At 41.6% G+C, this 19,447-nt stretch overlaps 1 protein-coding gene across 5 annotated transcripts in view; it reads left to right on the forward strand.

The window, feature by feature from the left end:
• Positions 1 to 2,563: 2,563 nt before the first annotated feature.
• The window catches only part of DLG5 (discs large MAGUK scaffold protein 5), a 96,555-nt gene continuing 79,671 nt past the window's right edge, over positions 2,564 to 19,447 (forward strand). For all 5 annotated transcript variants that reach the window (XM_088168909.1, XM_088168911.1, XM_014886686.2 and 2 more), the window contains exon 1: positions 2,564 to 2,879. In XM_088168909.1, the coding sequence (XP_088025035.1) occupies positions 2,579 to 2,879 (301 nt within the window). In that variant the 5' untranslated portion in view covers positions 2,564 to 2,578. The remainder of the gene's footprint in view (positions 2,880 to 19,447) is intronic.

Here is a 19,447-nt window from a genome sequence, read left to right on the forward strand (position 1 = left end):
GGAAAGGCAGGAGTAGCAGTACCCAGAGCCAATACTTCCCTCTAGATTTTGAAATGAGACTCAAGAGAGCCAAGTTATGCCCTGCCTGAACGATGCCATTCCTGTGTGACCTCTGGTGAAAGGTGCACTTCAGTGCCCACTCAGGCAGAGGACAGAAACCAAGATTGTCTTTCTTATTTCAAGTAGCAGAGAACTGCTGCATGACTTAAAGCAGGGCTCTCAACATTAATGCCTCATAATGAAATTTGATGGCATGTTTCCTTTCCTTTACAGGAAACTGTTTAAGCACATACACAATAAAATCATGTTGTTAAAGGAGATTAGCTAGTCTTTAAAAATGGACATATTTGAATAATGTGCAATTTTTCTTCAGTCTTCTGTGCATGTGCCTTCCAAAAGCTTCCATTGACTGGTGTCCTGTGGCAGGCACAGAGGGACTTGCCCTTGGCACTGGCCAAGGGAGCTGTGCTCCCGTGGGTGACACCAGGCACCTTTCACTTCTTATCCGTGCTGGGAAGCCAACAATTAATGCACACTGGTTAACTAGTACTTGCAGAATGTATAATTACTTGACTGGCTAAACTGCCCAACTTGCTAGACAGAAAGAGGCAGACTTTCTGATAAATTCAAATAGATTAGAACTAAAATACTTTGCAAGAATTTGTAACATTACATACATTAAAGGTAATCTCTGTGTATTTTGTCTCGCAAAGAAGGTTGTTGAAAAAAAATGGATGCAAAATTAGAAGAAATTAGTCTACCAGAGCATTAAATAAAAATTAATGGACCAAACATGAAAATACTTGTTTCAAAATCATCCCATAGTTCCAAGTATTGTTGTAAATAACGACTTAAGGTTGAGAATAATTCCTAACTCTCCTTATTCTCTGCCTTTGCCAGAAGGAGAATGCATAGCACAATTATGCATGTAACCCAAGGTGTTTCCACATGAGAGAAATCATCATCTTCTGAGCTACATAAAGTGGCTTGAAACTCAGTTCAGGACCTGAATTCTTCCAATGGGTGTGTTAATAGGAAATTTTAGGGAACAGAGGGCTTTCCCTTGTACCTCACTGAGTCCAGGGCTCTGGACACTAAATAAACCACAGGGTTCGTTGGACCGGAAACTGTCAGATAATTGAGGTTCTTTCTTGATATTATTGGGTTAACACTACTACCAGAAAGCCTTTTCAGTGTAATTGAAACGTATGAAATGTGAATTTAAGATGAGAATTGCTTGTGGTCATTCTGTAGTCTGTTTGCAAATTAAACTAACGTTTGGTTCAAGTGATGTTGGCAGCCCATTTACTTTCAGACAGAAAAGTTGTTATTCTCCTTTTTCATTGTTAAAAAATTGCGTCCTCCTGCTACAGCTGAGTACGGATACATCTCTACCCTCTTTGTAAATTACCTGGTCTCTGGTCATTCATGAAACACCGAAGAAATTTACAAGCAAGATGAGCTAACAGCTATTACTAGTGCTTAGATCTTGTTTGCAAACTTTTGTTTTTGCACATTCTAATAGACAAAGCCACTAAAACAGTCTGTTATTATTTTGATGTTCAGCTTTTCCCGGTTTAGGACGAAATAAATCTTGACGCCTGAAGCTGCCGCCCGGTGCAGACGCCGGCAGCCTCAACAGGCGGCGGCTCCCGCCTTCGGGAGAGGGCAGCGGCACGGCCCGCCCGGTCCCCAGCGCGGCAGCGCCGTCTTTGTCTCGCCGCCGAGACACCCGGGCTGGGCACCCCGTCCTGGCCCGGCGGAGCCCGGAGGGAGGAGCGGCAGAACCTCCCGCAGGCCGCGCCGCGGGTCCTTCCCCCGGCCCGCCCCGCTCCGCGCCGCACGGGGGCCGCGGGCGCCCCTGACTGACGGCCGGGGGGCGGCGGCCGGGCCGGGCCAGAGCGGGCCGGGGGAGCGGCGGCCGCTGCGGCGGGCGGGCGGCGTGGAGCGGGGCGGGCGATGCGATGCCGCAGCCCCGTCTCGGCGCAGGCGGCAGCTTTGTGTAGCCAATATGGCTGCGTGCGCCCGCCGATGAAAGGAGGCGCCTGGAGCTGAGCCCGTCTCCCCGCACCCCCTCCCGGCAGTGTGGCCGCGGCCAGCGGCGGAGAGAAGTTATCCCGACTGCCCCGCGGGGGTGCGGGGTGCCGGGAAGCGGCGGCGCTCCCGCGGCTCCTGCTGCCGGCGGTCCGCTCCGGCGGGCAAGCGAGAGGAGGAGGAGGAGGAGGAGGAGAAGTTGTTTCGCCGCCCGGGGGGGCGGAAAGGAGGCGAGCGGGGCGCCAGACGGAGGAGGAAGAGGAGCAGCAGCCCCTGACGGCGGCTCGCCCCCCGCCTGCTGGAGGAGGAGGAGGAAGAGGAGAAGGCAAAGCCGCCCTCGGCCCAGGTCCTGTCCCAGCTCCGCTCCTGCTCTCCGGACGAAGTTTCGCCGGGGGCCGCTGCGGGGGCGCCGGGTGCTGGAGGAGGGCGGCCGGCGGCGCCCGCCCCGCCTCGGCCCGCGCCTCCCCGGGGGCGGCGGTGGCGGAGCGGCGGGGCTGGGGACGAGCGAAGTTTGGCCGGCGGTGGCGGCGGCCCTGCAGCGGCCATGGAGCCAAAGCACAAGGAGCTGCTCGCCCAGTGCCGGCAGAGCCTGGCGCAGGCCATGACCGAGGTGGACAAGGTGGTGGAGCTGCTGGAGGCCGCCGGCGCCCTCGGCCCCCGCGACCTGCGCGACCTGGAGGCTGCGGGCGGCGGAAAGGCCGAGCTGCTCATCGCCCTGCTGCTGGGCAAGGAACGGGACCACTTCCAGGACCTGCGGGTGGCCCTGGAGAAGACGCAGCCCCACCTGCTCTCCATCCTCTACCTGAACGGCGTGGCGGGGACGCCGGCCGCGGCCGAGACGGCCGGTGAGTGGGGCCGGGGCCGCGGGGCGGGAGCAGGAGCAGGAGGAGGGCAGCGGCTGCCCCCGCCCACCCCCGCCGGGGCAGCGCGGGCCCCTCGGGGCCCCCCGCCCCAAGGTGGGAAGGCAGCGGGCGGGGGTCCTCCTTTTCCGGTGGAGAGTAAAACTCTCCCGTGTTTGCTTTTGGGCTCTCGATGCTTGTTTTGTGCTTCCGACCCTTTCGCTTTCTCTCCTGGCGGGAGCGCTGGTGCTGGTCCCCGAGAGGTGCCGCGGATGCTGCGCCTCGCCCTTTGGAGGGGCCAGCCCAGCCTGGTTCTTGCGGCTGCTGCCGTTCCCCGAAGTCGGGTGTCGCCTGGGGACTCGGGAAAATCGAACCCGAAGGGGCTTTTCTCTCCTGAGCACCAACGCCGGGGGTGTTACACAGCCGCTTCTTGAGCGGCCAAAACTGAAACTGCCCGTGCGGCCACTCTGCCGGAGCTGGCCGGCTGGCAGGACTCCAGCAGATGTGCCTTGGAGTAAATATTGTAACTCTTTTCCTCGGGACAACCGTGTGTGTTTCAGGCTATACTGTTTTAACTCTTCTTGGTGGTTAGAACAGGGAAAAACATTGAATAGAACAGGTTAGAACATTGATTTAACTGCAAAACCAGATGAGAAAATGTTGGGTGTAAAACACCTCCTTAAGTTGGGCTTTGATCCACAGGTCTTTCCCTGTTCCTCTCCCTCCAAAACAAGTCGCAGCCTACTTTTATGTGTGCAAACCAAAGCTTTAAAATAATAATAGATGACGGTACATAAGGCCTTGTAAGTGCAGCTTTGTTTTTAAATGAGAAATTGGGTGCGTTGGGAGGGCTTCCTGACTCTGACAAACGCTACCATTTCTTCCAGAAAATAAAGCCATCTAAGAGGTGCTTCTGTCTGGAAAATAGTCTTTGCATGTGTGATTGCACTGTGTACTCTGCCCTTACTTGAATTATGCTGTGGATAGTAAGAGTTCCATAAACACAAATGCTTGGGGGTGTTAGGTTTTGTTTTATTTCAGTGTAGTGTAGTGTATGGCCTTTTCTAATGAATGTATGGCAGGACCTCACAAGATGGGGGAGAAATGGACAGAACAATAGACCTCAATACTTGAAACATTGTGGTCTGACATCAATGAGAGACGGGGGCACTCACTGCCTTCCAGAATGGCACCCATGATGGCTTTGTATGGTTGGAGTAAAGCTTATTCTTGTCTTGTTGAGAAGATGGATTAATGTACTGGGTGTTAATGGTACCAGTGCTCTCCGGGCTTAAAATGAAAGGTAGAAAAAAATGAAATATGTGTTGGACGTAGTAATAGTCTTCATTTTTAAAATGCAAGTTGGAATTGAAGAATGTCTTGCAACACTCAGTTTTCTAGGGAAAAGTAGTTTGATTGTCAAAGTGAGCTATATCCTCTTTGACTGACTCCGTTCAGGAGGCTTAATCTGAGTTAAACTAACATCTGTATGGAGAAGGAAGGGTGTTTCTCTGATGTAATGAGTTTTAAAATGTTATTGCTTTCATTTATCAGTGGTAATAGAGAGCTAACTTTGAGAGTTATGGATTTGTTTTCCTTGTGATAAACATGTTTAAAAATTCGTTCACAGGAGATTGTTGACACCAAGCTTAATGAATAGTGAACCATAGAAAGGTAATGGACCTGAGCCTTCAAATACTGTTGTATATATTCCAGCACCCCCCTGAAGAGGTGTTATGGTAATTAATCATGAGACTGCTTGTGTGTCCACTGAAAGTCTCTGGTAATTCCTGGTCTTTGTGTGAGTTTGTCCTGGATGTGTTTTACAAAGAGTTAATGTTTGAGGGTGACTGTGATAGAAAGGTTCTTGTTTGAACATGTATTCAGCTATTTTATTGTAATCAGTTTTATTCTATTATCTCCCTGTAGGAAGTTTGACCACCCCTCTGCTCCTCTCATGCCATTTGGGAATTTTACTCCTTTTCACTGGAGATATTATGGGTGGATGAATCAAGTCACTTTTTGTTTTTTGACAAGAAGTAAGATGTGCAGTGAAAAGTGTTGGATTATGTATTTAAAATATCGAGGTGAAACAGTCCATGTTACGTAAAATGCCTTTATTCTTAAAAGCAAAAATATATATCTCAAGCATCCCTTTGGCTGAACCTATAGAGTTGACTAAGTTTTTGATATTACCATTAGTGTATGCAGAAATGGTAGCTTACAGTGGTACTGTAATTATAGTACTGTTTGGAAGAGGAGGCTAATAAAATGCATGTCACCTGAATGCTCATTGGAGATGAAAATTATTTTTAATCAATAATGTCTTATAGTGGTGTTTGCTAATTTCGTTTTTTTCCAGTATGCTGCTGTTGTGAGGGAAATAAGAAGGTAATTTAGCAACATAATTTTGTTCAAAGTTTCAGAAATCGGCATACAGACCACTCACTACAGTAAGATGAGTGTTTCTTCATCCATTTTAATGTGTGCAACTTGTACCATTACTTTGTGCTTTCTTCCTTCTTTAAATATTGCCTCCTTTTGTGCTTGAAAGGCGATGTGTGAACTCTGATGGGAACTCAGGTTGTTATTTATACCAGCAGTTCTTGTGACTTGCTGGACAATGTAGAGCTGACACTTTTATAAGTATTTATCTGTGCCACACAGAGGGGAGTAAACAGCTGGGCAGACTGCTCAAGGGAAATAACTGGGGTCCTGGTAGCTGCTGAAAGATTTTTTCACTCTGTCTCTACTTTACAAAGAGCTTTTTTATCTATATAGATAAAAACATTTCCCCCTGTTCAGTCACCATTTAAATACATTTGTCTTCTATAGGGCCTTCTAATTGCTGATTTTAAATCTAAAACTGTAGAGTTTCTCCACTAAAATGTATGTTTTTTAAGTTTTCTCAAATTAGAAATAAGGTATGCCAACAGTGTTAGTTGAGTGCAAAATCAAACAGGAAATTACCTTCTGTAAAGCAGAAGCTAAAACCAGTTGTGATTTTCTGTTTCATTTAATCATGTTTGGAGACTTTAGTTCTTCCGTGAGTAAAGCCTTTGATTACTGCATTGCACTTCTTTGTAAACATTTGAGAGGAATTTGCTCTGCCTATGTGAGAGTGGTTGCTTGGCTGGTATTTTGCACATGGATGAATTCTTTAAGTAGTGTGCTAAGTGTTTTTGTTTATTTACTTGGGGTGAACTTATAGATGACCATAAAATACTTGATTTGGCAAATGACCTCCATCATGCATCTGGGAAGTCCTTATCCTGATGGAATTACATATAATTTCTAAGATGAAAATAAATAACTTCTGAACATTCAGGTGCCTCTTAGATGTCTTTCTAACCAGAAAACATTTCATTGTTACTATTGCTATAATGTGAATTTTGTGTCATAAAAAGTGTCCATGACAATAATGCAATGGAAGGTACTTCATTGTAACAAGTGCTATGAAGATATATTTTCTTTACATGTAACTAAAAGACCAGAACAGAAATCTGAGGAACCTGTGTAGTCTTGAAATTGCTTCAGATAACACAGAGCTTTGTATTTACATTTTTGTGTTATTACAAAGATAGGAAAAAGGCAGATTTGTCTGTTGAGCTTGGAATTTGTTTTCGAGATGAACTTTTGGGGCTACAGAGATGCATTTTATCTTGAAATGGAGTAGTTTGCTGAACTCAAAAGTTTCATTATGGCTTGCACAGTTAATAAAATTTTAGGTTCAGGGTTTTCCTTTGTATTAGCATTTGGTCTTCTGTACCCCTCCAGCTGCAGTCAGTGAACATGTGTTAGGCTTTAAAGGTGTTTGCTTTACCAGCTTCAAGATGAGAATTTAAGTTTTAGAACTTTAATTTGATTGCATATTTTAAAAGATCTTTAAAGCAGCACAAAAGAAGGAAGATGGTTGTAGATTGACTTTGAAAATTTTTCTTCTATTATTTAAGACTTATTTTTTCTAACTGTGTTTTGTCAGACATAGTGTTAATTCCCAGTCAAGAAGTAAACATGAGCCTTTTTAAGAGTAGAGAAAAAAGTTTCAGCTTTTTCCTCTTTTTGGAGGGATTTTCTCAACTTCTGTCTGCTTTGTACATAAAAAAATGAACCAAGTTGTTTTTCAAAGTCTTTCAGCATCTTTAAAACCAAACACAAAAGGCAAGCTCTGTATGGATGAATTCAGGAAATAGGCAGCTTCTTCTCCTGCCGCTTCTCTGACAGCATCACAGGAGACCCACAGGAAATGCAGTAATTCCAGGGCTGACCTTGAAAAGCTGGAATCATGACTGCTTGGACCTGATGCTGGGACCTCCACATTTTGTTTCTTCTTTCCCATCTTTCACAAAGTCTTGACTGATCCCCACAAAGCACTGGCCAGTGACTGGCTGAAGGAGCTGGAATGAGAATTTGTGTTAATGAGGAGCTGAGAGATTCTGGAGGAAGGGTGTGAGATAGGGAGGCAGGATGTGCTCTCCTGTAGGAGCAAGGCAAGAAGAAAGGGGAGCTCAAGAGGCTGTGGGGTGAGGTAAGGGGAGAAGACACCCTTCCCGAGGAGATTAGAATTAGTGCTGTAAGTGTGCATTCCCTGGGAAGCGAAAGAGGGGAGAATGAGGAGAAATTGTAAAAACATGATTTACTGACTCAAGGACTGAGCTGACAATTTTGCAATTAAGTACAATTTATACTCCCTTCTGTCACTGAAAATTGAAGAGTGGGAGAAGTAGAGCAGTATGTTTGGGTTTTTCCAGACCTGTTATTAGTTCCCAGGGTAGCTACGCAAGTCGTGTTGCAGGATTTCTTAAATCGTGTTGATGAAAAAGCAGGCAGCATTCAGAAGTCACCTTTGGAGGAGTGCAGCTCCTCAGCAGCACTGAGCAGTAATTAAACTGATAAAATTCCCAGCGGTAGTTTAGCAGTACCTGTGTCTTCTGATGATCTCAGATTTTTGGTATCTTGTGGAACTGCCAGGCTGAAAAAAATGTAGGAAGATTCTGGCAAATGTCCGGATGGGTATTCCCAATGAAATGTCTAATAGTGGTAAGTTCATGGAAGTAGGCTCTCAATTCCTAAGAAGGAAATGCATGTTTTAGTAGTTCATAAATCCCAAGGGTGGTAGTTCTCAATTACATTTCTGCTGTGCTCAGGGAGGGACTGGAAAGAAAGCTGGCCACAGTAAGCTCTTGGGGATGTTGTTTTCACCAGAGTAAAGGGAATAATAACCATTTTTGTGGTGTTGGTGCATCCAACTATCAAGTTGCTTTGGACACATGCAGGACTTGGTGTCTTACAAAATTAGACATGATCACTAAGGAAAGCCAACAGCTTTCTGTAACTTGCTCCTTACTTACTTGTTAAAGCTTAAAGATTTGCTGTTTCAGAGGTTTCAGATCTTTAGCTTGTTTTAACTACCATTCTCAGTCTCACTGTTCTCTTGCAGCTGTAACCAGTCCTGGTTTGTCAGATTTTTTGGACCCCTTGTCTAGCTAGTGAAAACCAAGCCACTACACGGGTAGCGACTTTGGGCTTTGCAGTATGTAATATGAGCCAAGTATTCTTTTTTTTTTTTTTTCCCCCATTTACTGCTTGCATTTGCCACTTTGTGGGGTTTTTTTAACCGTTATTTCTTTATTTTTGCTTCTTAGTTTTCCTTGCTCCTGGGAATTGTTACTTTAGTTATTCTTTTCTAACATTAAAATTCCTTATTCAAAACTCCAGTCATTAGAAAGATATCAGTAAGTCTTGTTAAATTTCTTGTAACGATTCCTTATGCTGTAAAATCCTGAGGACAGAGGCATCTTTGAGAGCTATTCAGTGCTGTCCTGGTTTTGGCTGGAGTTAAACCGTGATAAGTCACCACCACGTATTGGGTGTTAGTGTGGAGCAGTTGGTTCCTGTTGTGGGTTTTTTTCATAAGAAGAATTATAAAATGTTGTACATATAGTAATGCTAAAACATTTCTTTATGTAAACTGTTCATAGTATTGATGGAGACAGAAAAACATGTTAGTGGATATAACTTTTTGTAACAAGAGCTGCAGTCATATAGTTGAGACATCTAGGCTACCAAATTACATTGAGTAGTTTATGGTGAAACATTATTTGTGACCTTCAAGATGCAAATTGTTGGCTGCTTTTTTGTGAACAGTGGCAATTTAGAACTGAATCATTCTGATGTAGGAGCTGGCAAGTTTGCAATGGCTGAGCTTTGGCTTGAGGCTAACAATGCTTTTCTGATAGAAGCAGACAAGAAAGATGCTGTCCTCTCAAGAGACCAGTGTTGTTAGTCTGTGTCAAACGTTGGAGCCTGGCTGTTCCAAAAGAGCCATTTTTGGGAGTTCTCTGTGATACTCTGATATATTAATTCTTGTCTATGGAAGACAGAATTACTAAAATATTGAAGGAGGTTCATAGTGCTATTACTTAGAAACCAATTCGAAATAGCCAGAGCCCAATGTGTGACGTGCAATATATGCTTGTCACAGGTTGTGCTGCACTGGCAGGTGTGTTGGTGATGATGGGGTCATACCAGCATCCACCCCTGTTGTAGCTAACAAATGAGGTTAACTCTGGGAACTCCTGTTGTCAGCTTTGTGTAAGAGACTCAGATCTCCATGGGACACCCTTTCCAGGCTTCAGAAGCTGGTGACAGTGAGAACCAATGGCCCTTGAAGCTGACAGGAGCACTTGGCTGCTTGGGGTGAACACTGAACGATATTTTTCTTGACAATGTATGATTACTGGGCAGTACAGAGTAGCATACTACAGCTGAAAGGCCCTTCTTACTCAAACTGATGTCAGAGGAACTTAAAGGCAACCTATTTCATATCTATAACGCCACTTTCATCTTCCTCACAGCTTCCAAAACCTCTAATTTCCCAGTTCATGGGTTGAGCTGCTCAGCAGTTTGCTTGTTCACAGAATTAATATGTTTCTTCTGGAGAGCTGCTCTTTGTATTTTAGAAAATCATAATTTTTTTTCTAGTCGTCTGATGGAGGCATTGTATTTTAAATAGGCTGTATCACCCTGATTAAGATTTGCTGACCTGCAGCTGGAGACAAGAAGCGAGAATGTAAAACCAATAAGCGTTTCAACTGGAGAGTTGAGGAGTTGGTTTTTTGCAGACTTTTTATGTAGTCGACAATTTATTATGTATTGGGTGATCAACCAAGAAACCTCTACTTCCCCACCTCCAAACCTTCAAAGCCACTGTTCTTCAAACTTACTTCAAAATTAATTTAGCTAAAAATCTCTTTTTGCTTTGGCTTTTTATTCTACCTGGATGTAATTGCTGATTCACGATTCATGTGCTTACCTTCCAGCATGTGAGTAATCCCTGTTTATATGTATCAGGTTGGGCATGTGCAAATGTTGGCAGAATCCAGGCCTTGCATACTAAACTCTCGGGGTTCAACAAAGTCATCAGTAATGTACTTCTTGTACCTTAGTGAGTGAGGCTGATGGTTGTTTGCTGCTCAGTTGTGCTCAAAATGGGGTTTGTGTGGGAAGAGATAGCTGTGGTGTAGGAAGAAAGGTGCTTTCCTTGAGGATGGATGTAAAATGTAGTGGGAATTGTGAACTCACTTTGGTGTAAGTGAGCTGTGTTCTTTTGATGTTGGTGCACCAAAATCCCTTTTCAACTATATTCTCTTTTTCTGAGACAGACCAGCTGACAAGTATAAGTATGGTTTTCTTTAGAAGAATCAGAACTTTTGTGTTGGGAAAATAAAGCTGTATAGAACATGTCCTTATCAAAATTACCAAGCTGCCTAAATTATTACATACATGTTCATGGGGTTATTTAATAAGCATAAAACAGTATTTCTCATCTGTATTGTTTCTGTTGCTTGTTTGTGTTTGGTTTTCTTGTGGATAGCTTTCCTCTGTTGCATGCTTTTGTGGAAAAATCAGTGTAGGGGGAATTTTGAGGCTTGGGTAACTATGTGATCTAGCTCTTTTTGGAGCACTTATATAATCTGAGTTTGCCTTCCACAGTTATGATCCTCTTGCAGAAAGAGGGGTTGATTGTGTTGTTGGGAGTTCTTCAAGTAGAAGTTGACAGAAGATTGACAGATGTTGTTTTAATGACTTCTTTGTGTTATTAAGTAACTTCTTTCAGGAAATCTTGATGCTCAGTTTTAAAGTTCTCTTAAACACTTCATGCATAATCTTGTGAACACTTGCAGTGATTTTTAAGAAGGTCTAATTTGCATTTATGTCATGATGATGTGTTTTTCAGGTGGTGAGCAAGTGTGTGTGTTTAATGGTGCTGAAGTCAGATTATCTAAAGGTTTTATTTGAGGCTAAATGCATCAGCGCAACAAAAATACCCAGTTATTAACTTCACTTCTCAATATTTAAAGTAGTCATGAATTTCCAGTCTGGTTTTTCTTTTCTGAACGCTTTTATGAGAGAGAGCAGTGTTATTTGAGAGCTTGCTTAAGCTTTAATTGAATGTAGGGCGTGTTTTTGCTCTTTCGGTTTAAAGGCCATTTGACTTAAGTAGGTGTGGTTAAAAATAATATAAAATGCTAACGTCTTAAAGAAAAACAAAGCAAACAAAAAACTCCCCAACCAACAAAACGTCATAACAGTAGGCTTTCCTTGGAAATTTATAAACATTGTAACTGATAAACTGCTTTGTTATTGTTCCATCATGTACTTCTGATTTAGGGCTGGCCTCTGAAGAAACTCTGTAGGTGTACCTGAATTTTAGTAATAATGAAAGCACAAACAGCAGTACTAAACCCTCTCAAGATCACAAATGAGGTATTCTCAAGAGGGCATTCACGTTCAAGTATATTATTTTCACCTTGAGGTATTGGTATTTTTTCCCCTCTTTTAATGAAGGGTGTATTAAAAATCTAACTTGTTCAATCCCTTTTCTGCTTTCTGTGGCAATAATCAACCTTATGATGCTCAGGCTGCCTATTTTCCCCTCTCTTTTTAGATATTCTGCCACAGCTTTCTTCTGCTGCTCTGACAGTGTGCTAGCAGTCCTTTCTTTTTTTGGTGGGGAAATGTGAAGTTTTGAGGCTTCTAGTTACCTGTAGGGTATATTGGGAAAGGACATTTTTTTAAGATGCATTGACGACTTTTGGTTAAGGGTCTGATTAGTTTGCCTCCACGGGTTAATCCTGCCTCCCTCCCTGTTGAGTAACCCAAGGCTGACTTAAAGGCTGCAGGACATGAACTTTGAGAGATATATATAGTGAGATATTTTTCTAAATTGCTGGCCTTGAAAACGTGTAGGCCAGCACTTTAAGATATGCTGTATTTCAGATATTTGTTATCATGGTTCATGAACCTTTCCTATTTTTTGAGGTAATCAGGATTATTTTGAGGGCTGCACTGCTACAAGTGTCAGAGCAGTGTTTTGGCTGAGCAGAACATTCCTTGATAACACGGAGTAGTAGTTTCAGATACTAAGGTCAGAGATGCTTTCTGCCTTTGGATTTTAGGAGCATTTAATATGAAAATCAGTAAAAACATGCAAGAAAAGCTTGTCTGTCAAGGCTGGTGGCAGTCCTGTTCTGTACAGCACTGTTTGGCTGAAACCTGTGTGTAGTGTGTGCTGGACTGGAAGAAAAGGCAGTGTAAATGCTGAGCTGTTTTTTTATCTCTGGCTGAGTTGATCTTCAGTGATATGCTGTGCATACATGACTTGCATAAAATTTCATTTGTCAGGGAGTACCTCATTATACTGTCTAGAATGTCAAATCTCAATTTAATTTTAGAGCCAACTATAGCAAGTTTCTTAAGTGCTGCAAAATGCCAGGTTGTTAATATGGTTTTGATACTTAGCTTGTCTTTTGGGGCCCGTGATTTCCTCTGTACCAGTGATAAGCAGAAGGAAAAGGCAGACTGGTGGAACTGGAAGGATTGCAGTGGCTGTTGCCTGGCTACAGTGGTGAGCACTTGGTTGCACTATGCTCTCCTGTAAGGAATTTCAGGGTGCTACACCACACGTTGCCCAGCATCTCTGGAAAGTTCTTTTTCTTCTTCTGTAACTCTGCATTGTAACAATACAGTGTGGGGTCTATTGGTTTTGCCCTGTATCTGTTTAACTTTCTCATGGACACATGAGCTGGATCCTATCTGAGAGTTGTACAGCTGTTGGAGGAAATCCACATAAAAAGTTCTATGAATTCATCCCATCAATTGCATTGTATGTATACATTTGTGCATGGCAATTTTTAATACATGATTCTTTTTTAATGAGTTAAAAACAATATATATTTTGCAAGTTGACAAGACTTTTAAAGACTAGTTTTCCCCCTATCAAAATATTTTGACTTGTTCCTACAGTGCACCACTAAATTATTGCTTTGCTGAAGTAAGGTTGCATAGATTAGTGTAAGACACAAATGCACAGCAATAGCTAAAACTATTTTATTGCACATTGTAATGAAATAATAACTTTTGAGAAATAATAAATGTTCAGAATATTTCCCTGATCTTAGAACAGCGAGAGGAGGTGAATTTGGGTCATTGAGACTGTCGGATTTCTGACCTTATGGATCAGATCATAAGACCTTGGCCTTTGATTTAATTCTAAGTAGTGTCTAATGTAGATAGTATCTGCATTTTATGTGATCTGTTTCAGAAAATAACCAAAAGTGTTCTTTATTTGCTTGATTTCAACAGAACATTGTTAGCCTATGGAGTGGAGTCTCATTTGACTGGCTGATCTGTGCTCTCCATTTTCTGCTGTCATGTGTTTTTCAGTTCACGTGTGGTGTATTGTGAAGACAGCTTCTCAGCCTTCCCACTTGGTCTCTGTTCGTGACAGGTTGTGGTAGAGGATCTCTCTGTTACCTTATATGCTTTGTAGAAGATAAATGTACAAGAAAGAGCCTAATAGGACAAATAACTCTGTATTACCTTAAGAGAGATCCTTATGTTAAGCACAGCTTCTTCAGTGAGACTCAAAAATGACAATTTTCTGTAAATGACATGAATTTTGATCTGCAAAAATTACATAAAATACAAATTTCTGATGTTCATGTTAAAAACTTATTTTTGGTTAATGAAGTTGTTCTGAACATTTATAAATAAAGGTAATAAATGGTGTGGCATGCTGGGAAGAGGAAACAAGTTATCTTTGTCTGATGATTGGATTGCAGGGTACACGAGGGGTTAGGCTTTTCCTCAAAGGTTTTTTAAAAGTCCTTGAAGAAATAAAATTTCTCTTGAGTTCTCTTATTAGTGAACAGAAGTGAGTTATGGAAGTTAGTCTTTCTGCTCCAACAGATTTTTTGTGTTGTGTGGGTATTTTAATAAGTGCATCTTAAATATGTGTGTCTGCAGCATTCTCAGTGTAAAATTTGGGTTTGCCAAAATGTTTGTTCCTATCACAGATATTGCTGAACATAGAGGGAAAGACTTCTTTTTTAAAACACTTCAAAGAAAATGCTTTGTGGTGCTTTTTTGTCTTAATTTTATGTCGGCCTCAAGAAATTTACAGACTTCTTCCTAAACAGGAATTACCCTAAGACTAGTTTTCAGTAAGCATAGACTAATTATCATAATGAAAGGAATGAAATATATATAATTCTCCTTGTAATTTATTTTCAGATCAAGATTAGGATTTAAATAAAATAATGTGGGGACTTAGAAAGTTTCATTCTGTACATGCTACAAGATAAAGTGTGTGTCTGCATTTTATCTGGAAGTGGCTTCATGGGGAAGCGATGCCATTCTGAGTCTTCCAAATAGCTCCAGGTCTGTGTTCATTAAAGCTTCATTAAGAGTGAACCTCCTAATGCTTAAGCTAAAAATCTTAGTAGAAAAACCAATTTCAACTTCAAGTAATGCTCTTTAAAAATGGCACTTCAGAGAGAAGCTTTCTTTGCCAGCTGCCTTCTGATGATTTTTTTCAGACGTTTTGTGGATGTCTAAGCTGAACATCCAGCATTACTGATGGTAATTGCTCTGCCTTAGTTTCCTAGTGCAAAAGTAAGGAATAACCATGGTGGAGGTAAGTGTGAGAATGTTGTTCATAGGATGATCATCTCTGAAGGACTTCTCTGCCATGGAGAAGAGGCAAAGGCAGTGTATTCAGAGCAGGATGTGAACAATACATTGTTAATGAAGTATGAAAATCAGGTGGAGTTCTCCAAGGGGAAAATATATAATAGGAAATGATATATGCTTGCTTAAGCCCTGAGTTCATTGGCAGACCTAAGTGATCTTTCAGGGGCTCGGGCTGGAGTGAAATTTAAGTATTTTCAACTTGCCTTGCAAGTCAGGTGTTCTGTGAGCTTGGGGTCAGAGGAGAAAACACCAGCCAGCCTGGGCCTGGAATCTCAGCTTTGTGGCATGGGTGGAGTGGTGGTGATCTTTGTAGAGATTCAGGGCTGAGATGTGGAGAAGGTGGCTGAGAGAAGTGAGAGCAAACTTGTTGAACTTCCTCTGCCGTGGTGGCTGTGAGTTTTTCCTGGGTGCTTTGACACAAAGTCAGTTAAAATAGCTGAGATTGTCCTCACTAAAAGTTAGTTTGCACAAAGAATTACTTGCCCCACATAACAAATGTTTAAATAAGCTTTTTACTTACCTTATGCTGTAAAGTCACCACTCTAGTAAAGTACATCTGGTTTTGGCATATCATTTTGAACATAAAGGTCAGGGTGTTTGTTGTCTAGGTCTTCAGCATGGTCAGATACTCGTGATCCATAATTAAAAATGTACATGAATACCCTTAACTCTTATGTTCTTAAATTTGTCGCTTCATGACCCTAGAGTTAAGAGTTTGGGTCTGAACATTTTACCATTCTCTCTGTCTATATTGTGACTCCTTTCTCAATTCCTGTGTAAAACTCCTAAAGAAAGCCTTTTGCAGTGCATGGGAGGTGTAGCTGATTTTCCCAGCTTGGATGGGATAACTGTGGTAAAATGGTTAATGCAAATTTAATCTTTGCTGCTGCTTTCAGATAAGCAAATGGTTCATGCATGATGGTGGGATGTGAATTGACTGCATTATATGAAGATAAAATATTCTTTTTTTGCTATGCTTAAATGCTACTTGCAGATCTTAAATGGAAACTTAATAACATTTAAAATGTGCAATCTTAGTACTGTTTTCAGACACTGAGCAGAAACTGTTCTTAGGTTTGTAGTTAGTGGAAAATGCCAAACTACGTCTTACTCCTTGCTATTGGATATTCCTGTTCAATACTCTTGCTGTAAGAAATTATAGAAGGATAGTTGAGTTCTAGTTGCTATACCGTGTTTAGATGTAGGATTAAAAAATTTGTGTGCAAAGTTGATTCTTAGATGTGTCACGATGGTATTGTCTCTTATCTCAAAATTAACAAAAATTGTGAATTTCCACGAATGCATGGTTTTTAGTGACATTAATGAGTTGAAGACTTGTGGAGAGATTTCCATCATTTGTAGGGAAACTAAGATGTGCATGCAAACACCATGGCAGAGCAGAATATGTATTACAAAAACAGAAATGGTGTGCCGAGTTACAACTTCAACTTTCTTTTTTTTTTTTTTTTTTTTTTAAGAATTTAGGTTCAAAATTATGTGTTTTCAACAATTGATCTCACTTTGCAGGTTCAGACTGGTAGTAAAATAGAGTTTTATTGTTGGAGAGGTTTGAAGCAGAGAAGGGAGGAGTTGATTCTGAAGGACAGAAATGAAGCTGGGAATGCAGTATCTACTCCAGCACTCTGTGAGACAGTGCAGCCTGCAGAAATGAGAGTGCGGCTGTAATTGTTTTCAAAAGGAGTCCCTTAAAGTATACGATGCAAGCTCAAGCTAATATAAAAGTGCTGTGACTGTATCACAGTAGCTGTGTCTTCCTGGTATATTTTGATAAAAATAGCCTGCCACCCTCTACAAAGTAGAAATAACAGGAAAGCCTGCAACCTTTCCCAGTGGCTTAGTGCTGGTGGACTTTGTAATTATATCTGTCTATCTCCATCTGTCCCCTGCTCGGCTAGAGGCTGGATTTAAGGTTAATTGTATGATGGAGGATCCTGGCTGACAGCTATATCTTAATTAGAATTCACAATCCTCTTTACATAAAAATATCTGAAAACTCTTTTAGAAAAGAACACTGATTATAGGGCAAATGAAAAGATTTTGATATTTCTTTTTTCATAATTTGTGAATAACTTAAGTGTATATAAATATATTCTCATGCCATCTGGTTTATTTCTCTCTTCATCTTACTCTTGGCTTCTGTCATCCTGCTTATTGCTCTTTGGCTTTTTAATTAAAGCTAAAAGCAGTAGAAATTACTTTTGTGATCACAGTAACATTTCAAAGGTTATTGAATGCCATGAGAAATAGTGCTGTTCTATGTTTTGAGATTTACTGCTGTTGTACATAGCTCTGACATGAACATACTAAATCCCTTTGAGTTGGGTGTATAATATTCCAATTAGTGAAATTAATTAAATTTTATTCTCTAAATTAGAATGTTTTTCAGAAATATATGGTTCAGTTCTTGAACTACCATACGGTGATTGAACTATCCATGGTAAGGTTGTTGCACTTAATTCTTATGTTCTGATGGTGTCCTGACTGAAATAGATCTGTTCTTAAAAATTGTATTTTGGAAGTATTTAATTAAATGTGCACGAATCAACAATTACAGCATTCTGGGAGCTCTCAGGATGTATTTTGTTGAAAACAGAGAAAATTCTGTCTGTTTCAATGAGTTGTGTAAGAAGAGAAAAAGGAGGAAAATGCACACTTAGTTTCATGTTGATTAATTTCATGTCAAATGCTACAGTGTAACTTCAGTGTTGGATTTTTATGTTTGTTTGTTTTGTTTGCTTATTTTTTTTCTACTTGTTAAAACAGTGGTTTGATCTCTATAGATTTTTCTTCAGCTGAAGTGAGTTTCAATAAGATAACCTCTTAGGTCTTAAAGAGGGGGAAGAAAAAAAGGAGGAAGTCCTGAAGACCTTCCTCAAACAGCATCACTTGAAAGATTTGGTTCAGTTTAACGAGGTGCATAAGCATATGCTCCTCTTTAGCAAGAGAACACTTTGTCTCTTGGGTTGTATTCACATACTGCTGCTTGCATGAGTTAAGATGATTAAGTATGACCCTAATGTTGTTAAACCAGTGCCTTAGTTCCTGATACGATAATTTGCAAACAAAATTTGCTTTCTCATAGTGTCACTTGCGTTCCAGTTTGGCAGCATTTGGAAGTTAAATGCCCTGGTTTGGTGATTCCTTGCTGCTCTTGATTATCCCACAGGGGAATCATCTTAAATGATGCTGGACTGAAGCAAAAGCATGAAGACATTTTTCAAACTTCAGGATTTCAGTGGTTTTATTTAAAACTTTAGTGCAGCACCTGAATCATGGGATAACGATTTTTAAGATCCTTTTAAAATTGGGAAAATGAAGTTGCTTTTTGCCCCAGACATAAAGTATTTTGAAAATACAAAAATATGCAGATTTGTGTACCGATTGTTGTCGCTGTGAATCCCCAAGTGCAGGATTGCATGAAGGTCTGACACAATGCCGTGTAACTGTTCAGAGTACCTGACTCAAACTAATCTCTGATTAGCAAGTGATCTTTAGCCGTACTGCCAGAGCCATACTAAAAGTGAAGAAGAAAGAAAATCTATTCTGATATTTTTATTACTGCATCATCTAGAAATTTTCATCTTTGTGTGATTAAATGACTGGTATGATATAGAGATGTTGTGATCTTTGCCCAATTTTTTCTTGCTTCGGGTCTGTCTTTATTAGTTTGGCATGCACATTTGGAACTGTGGTTAAATGAGGAGAGTTGTGTCTTGGGGAGCAGCAGAACTAAGAGAGGAAATAGTCCTGTGACAGCACCTTGGGACTGAGGTGGTGAGCAGGGCAGTGCAGTGTGATGGGATACAAGGTGTTGGATGCTGGTGGTGTCTTCAAAATAGGACAAAGCACAGCTGGGCTTCTTTGTAAGGAGGTATCTTTTGAATTTTTGTTTACACTTTATGTACAGAACTGACTTTGTTCAAGCCTTAGTTTGTGCTGGCGTGGTGTACCTTACTGCTGTTTGAGTGTCTGGCAACAGGATGTGATTGTTGTCCTTGCTAATTATTGTACAGCTGTTCCCTCCTCTCATCAGCGTCTTGGTTAACTTGGTTACATGGTTCTTTGAGAGAAGGTAACACAGGATCTGTCCTTAACAAACTAAAATTGTTACACATGTGTTTAAGTTACTGAGCTCATCTCAGGATTTGCACTTTAATTTTGCAGTAAACTTTATACAGAAAAAGCACTAAAGCAGAGTTGCAGTCACTTGCCCGGATCTGGGGTCAGCCCGAAGGCTGGTTGCGCAAAGTCAGTAATGCTGCTTTATAAAGGGCTTGTACTGCAGCGCTAAAATTCATCCGTGAGTGACCTCTTGGAACTCTGTAACTCTACACCCACACATCCTAATTGTCTGCTGAGGTCACAGCCAGCCTTTGATGTCCCACAGACCACGGTAGGGTACTGGGCCAACTGGTTCAGCTGCCGCCTGCTGCCGCGGTGGAACAAGAGCCCTTTGTTGTGCGCGGGCTGTGCCGAGCGCGGCGCTGGGGCCGCACAAAGTCCGGGCGTGCTGCGGG

The sequence above is a fragment of the Sturnus vulgaris genome, chromosome 8 (genome assembly GCF_052056855.1).
Source record: "Sturnus vulgaris isolate bStuVul1 chromosome 8, bStuVul1.hap1, whole genome shotgun sequence".
In the NCBI taxonomy this organism is placed as follows: Eukaryota; Metazoa; Chordata; class Aves; order Passeriformes; family Sturnidae; genus Sturnus; species Sturnus vulgaris.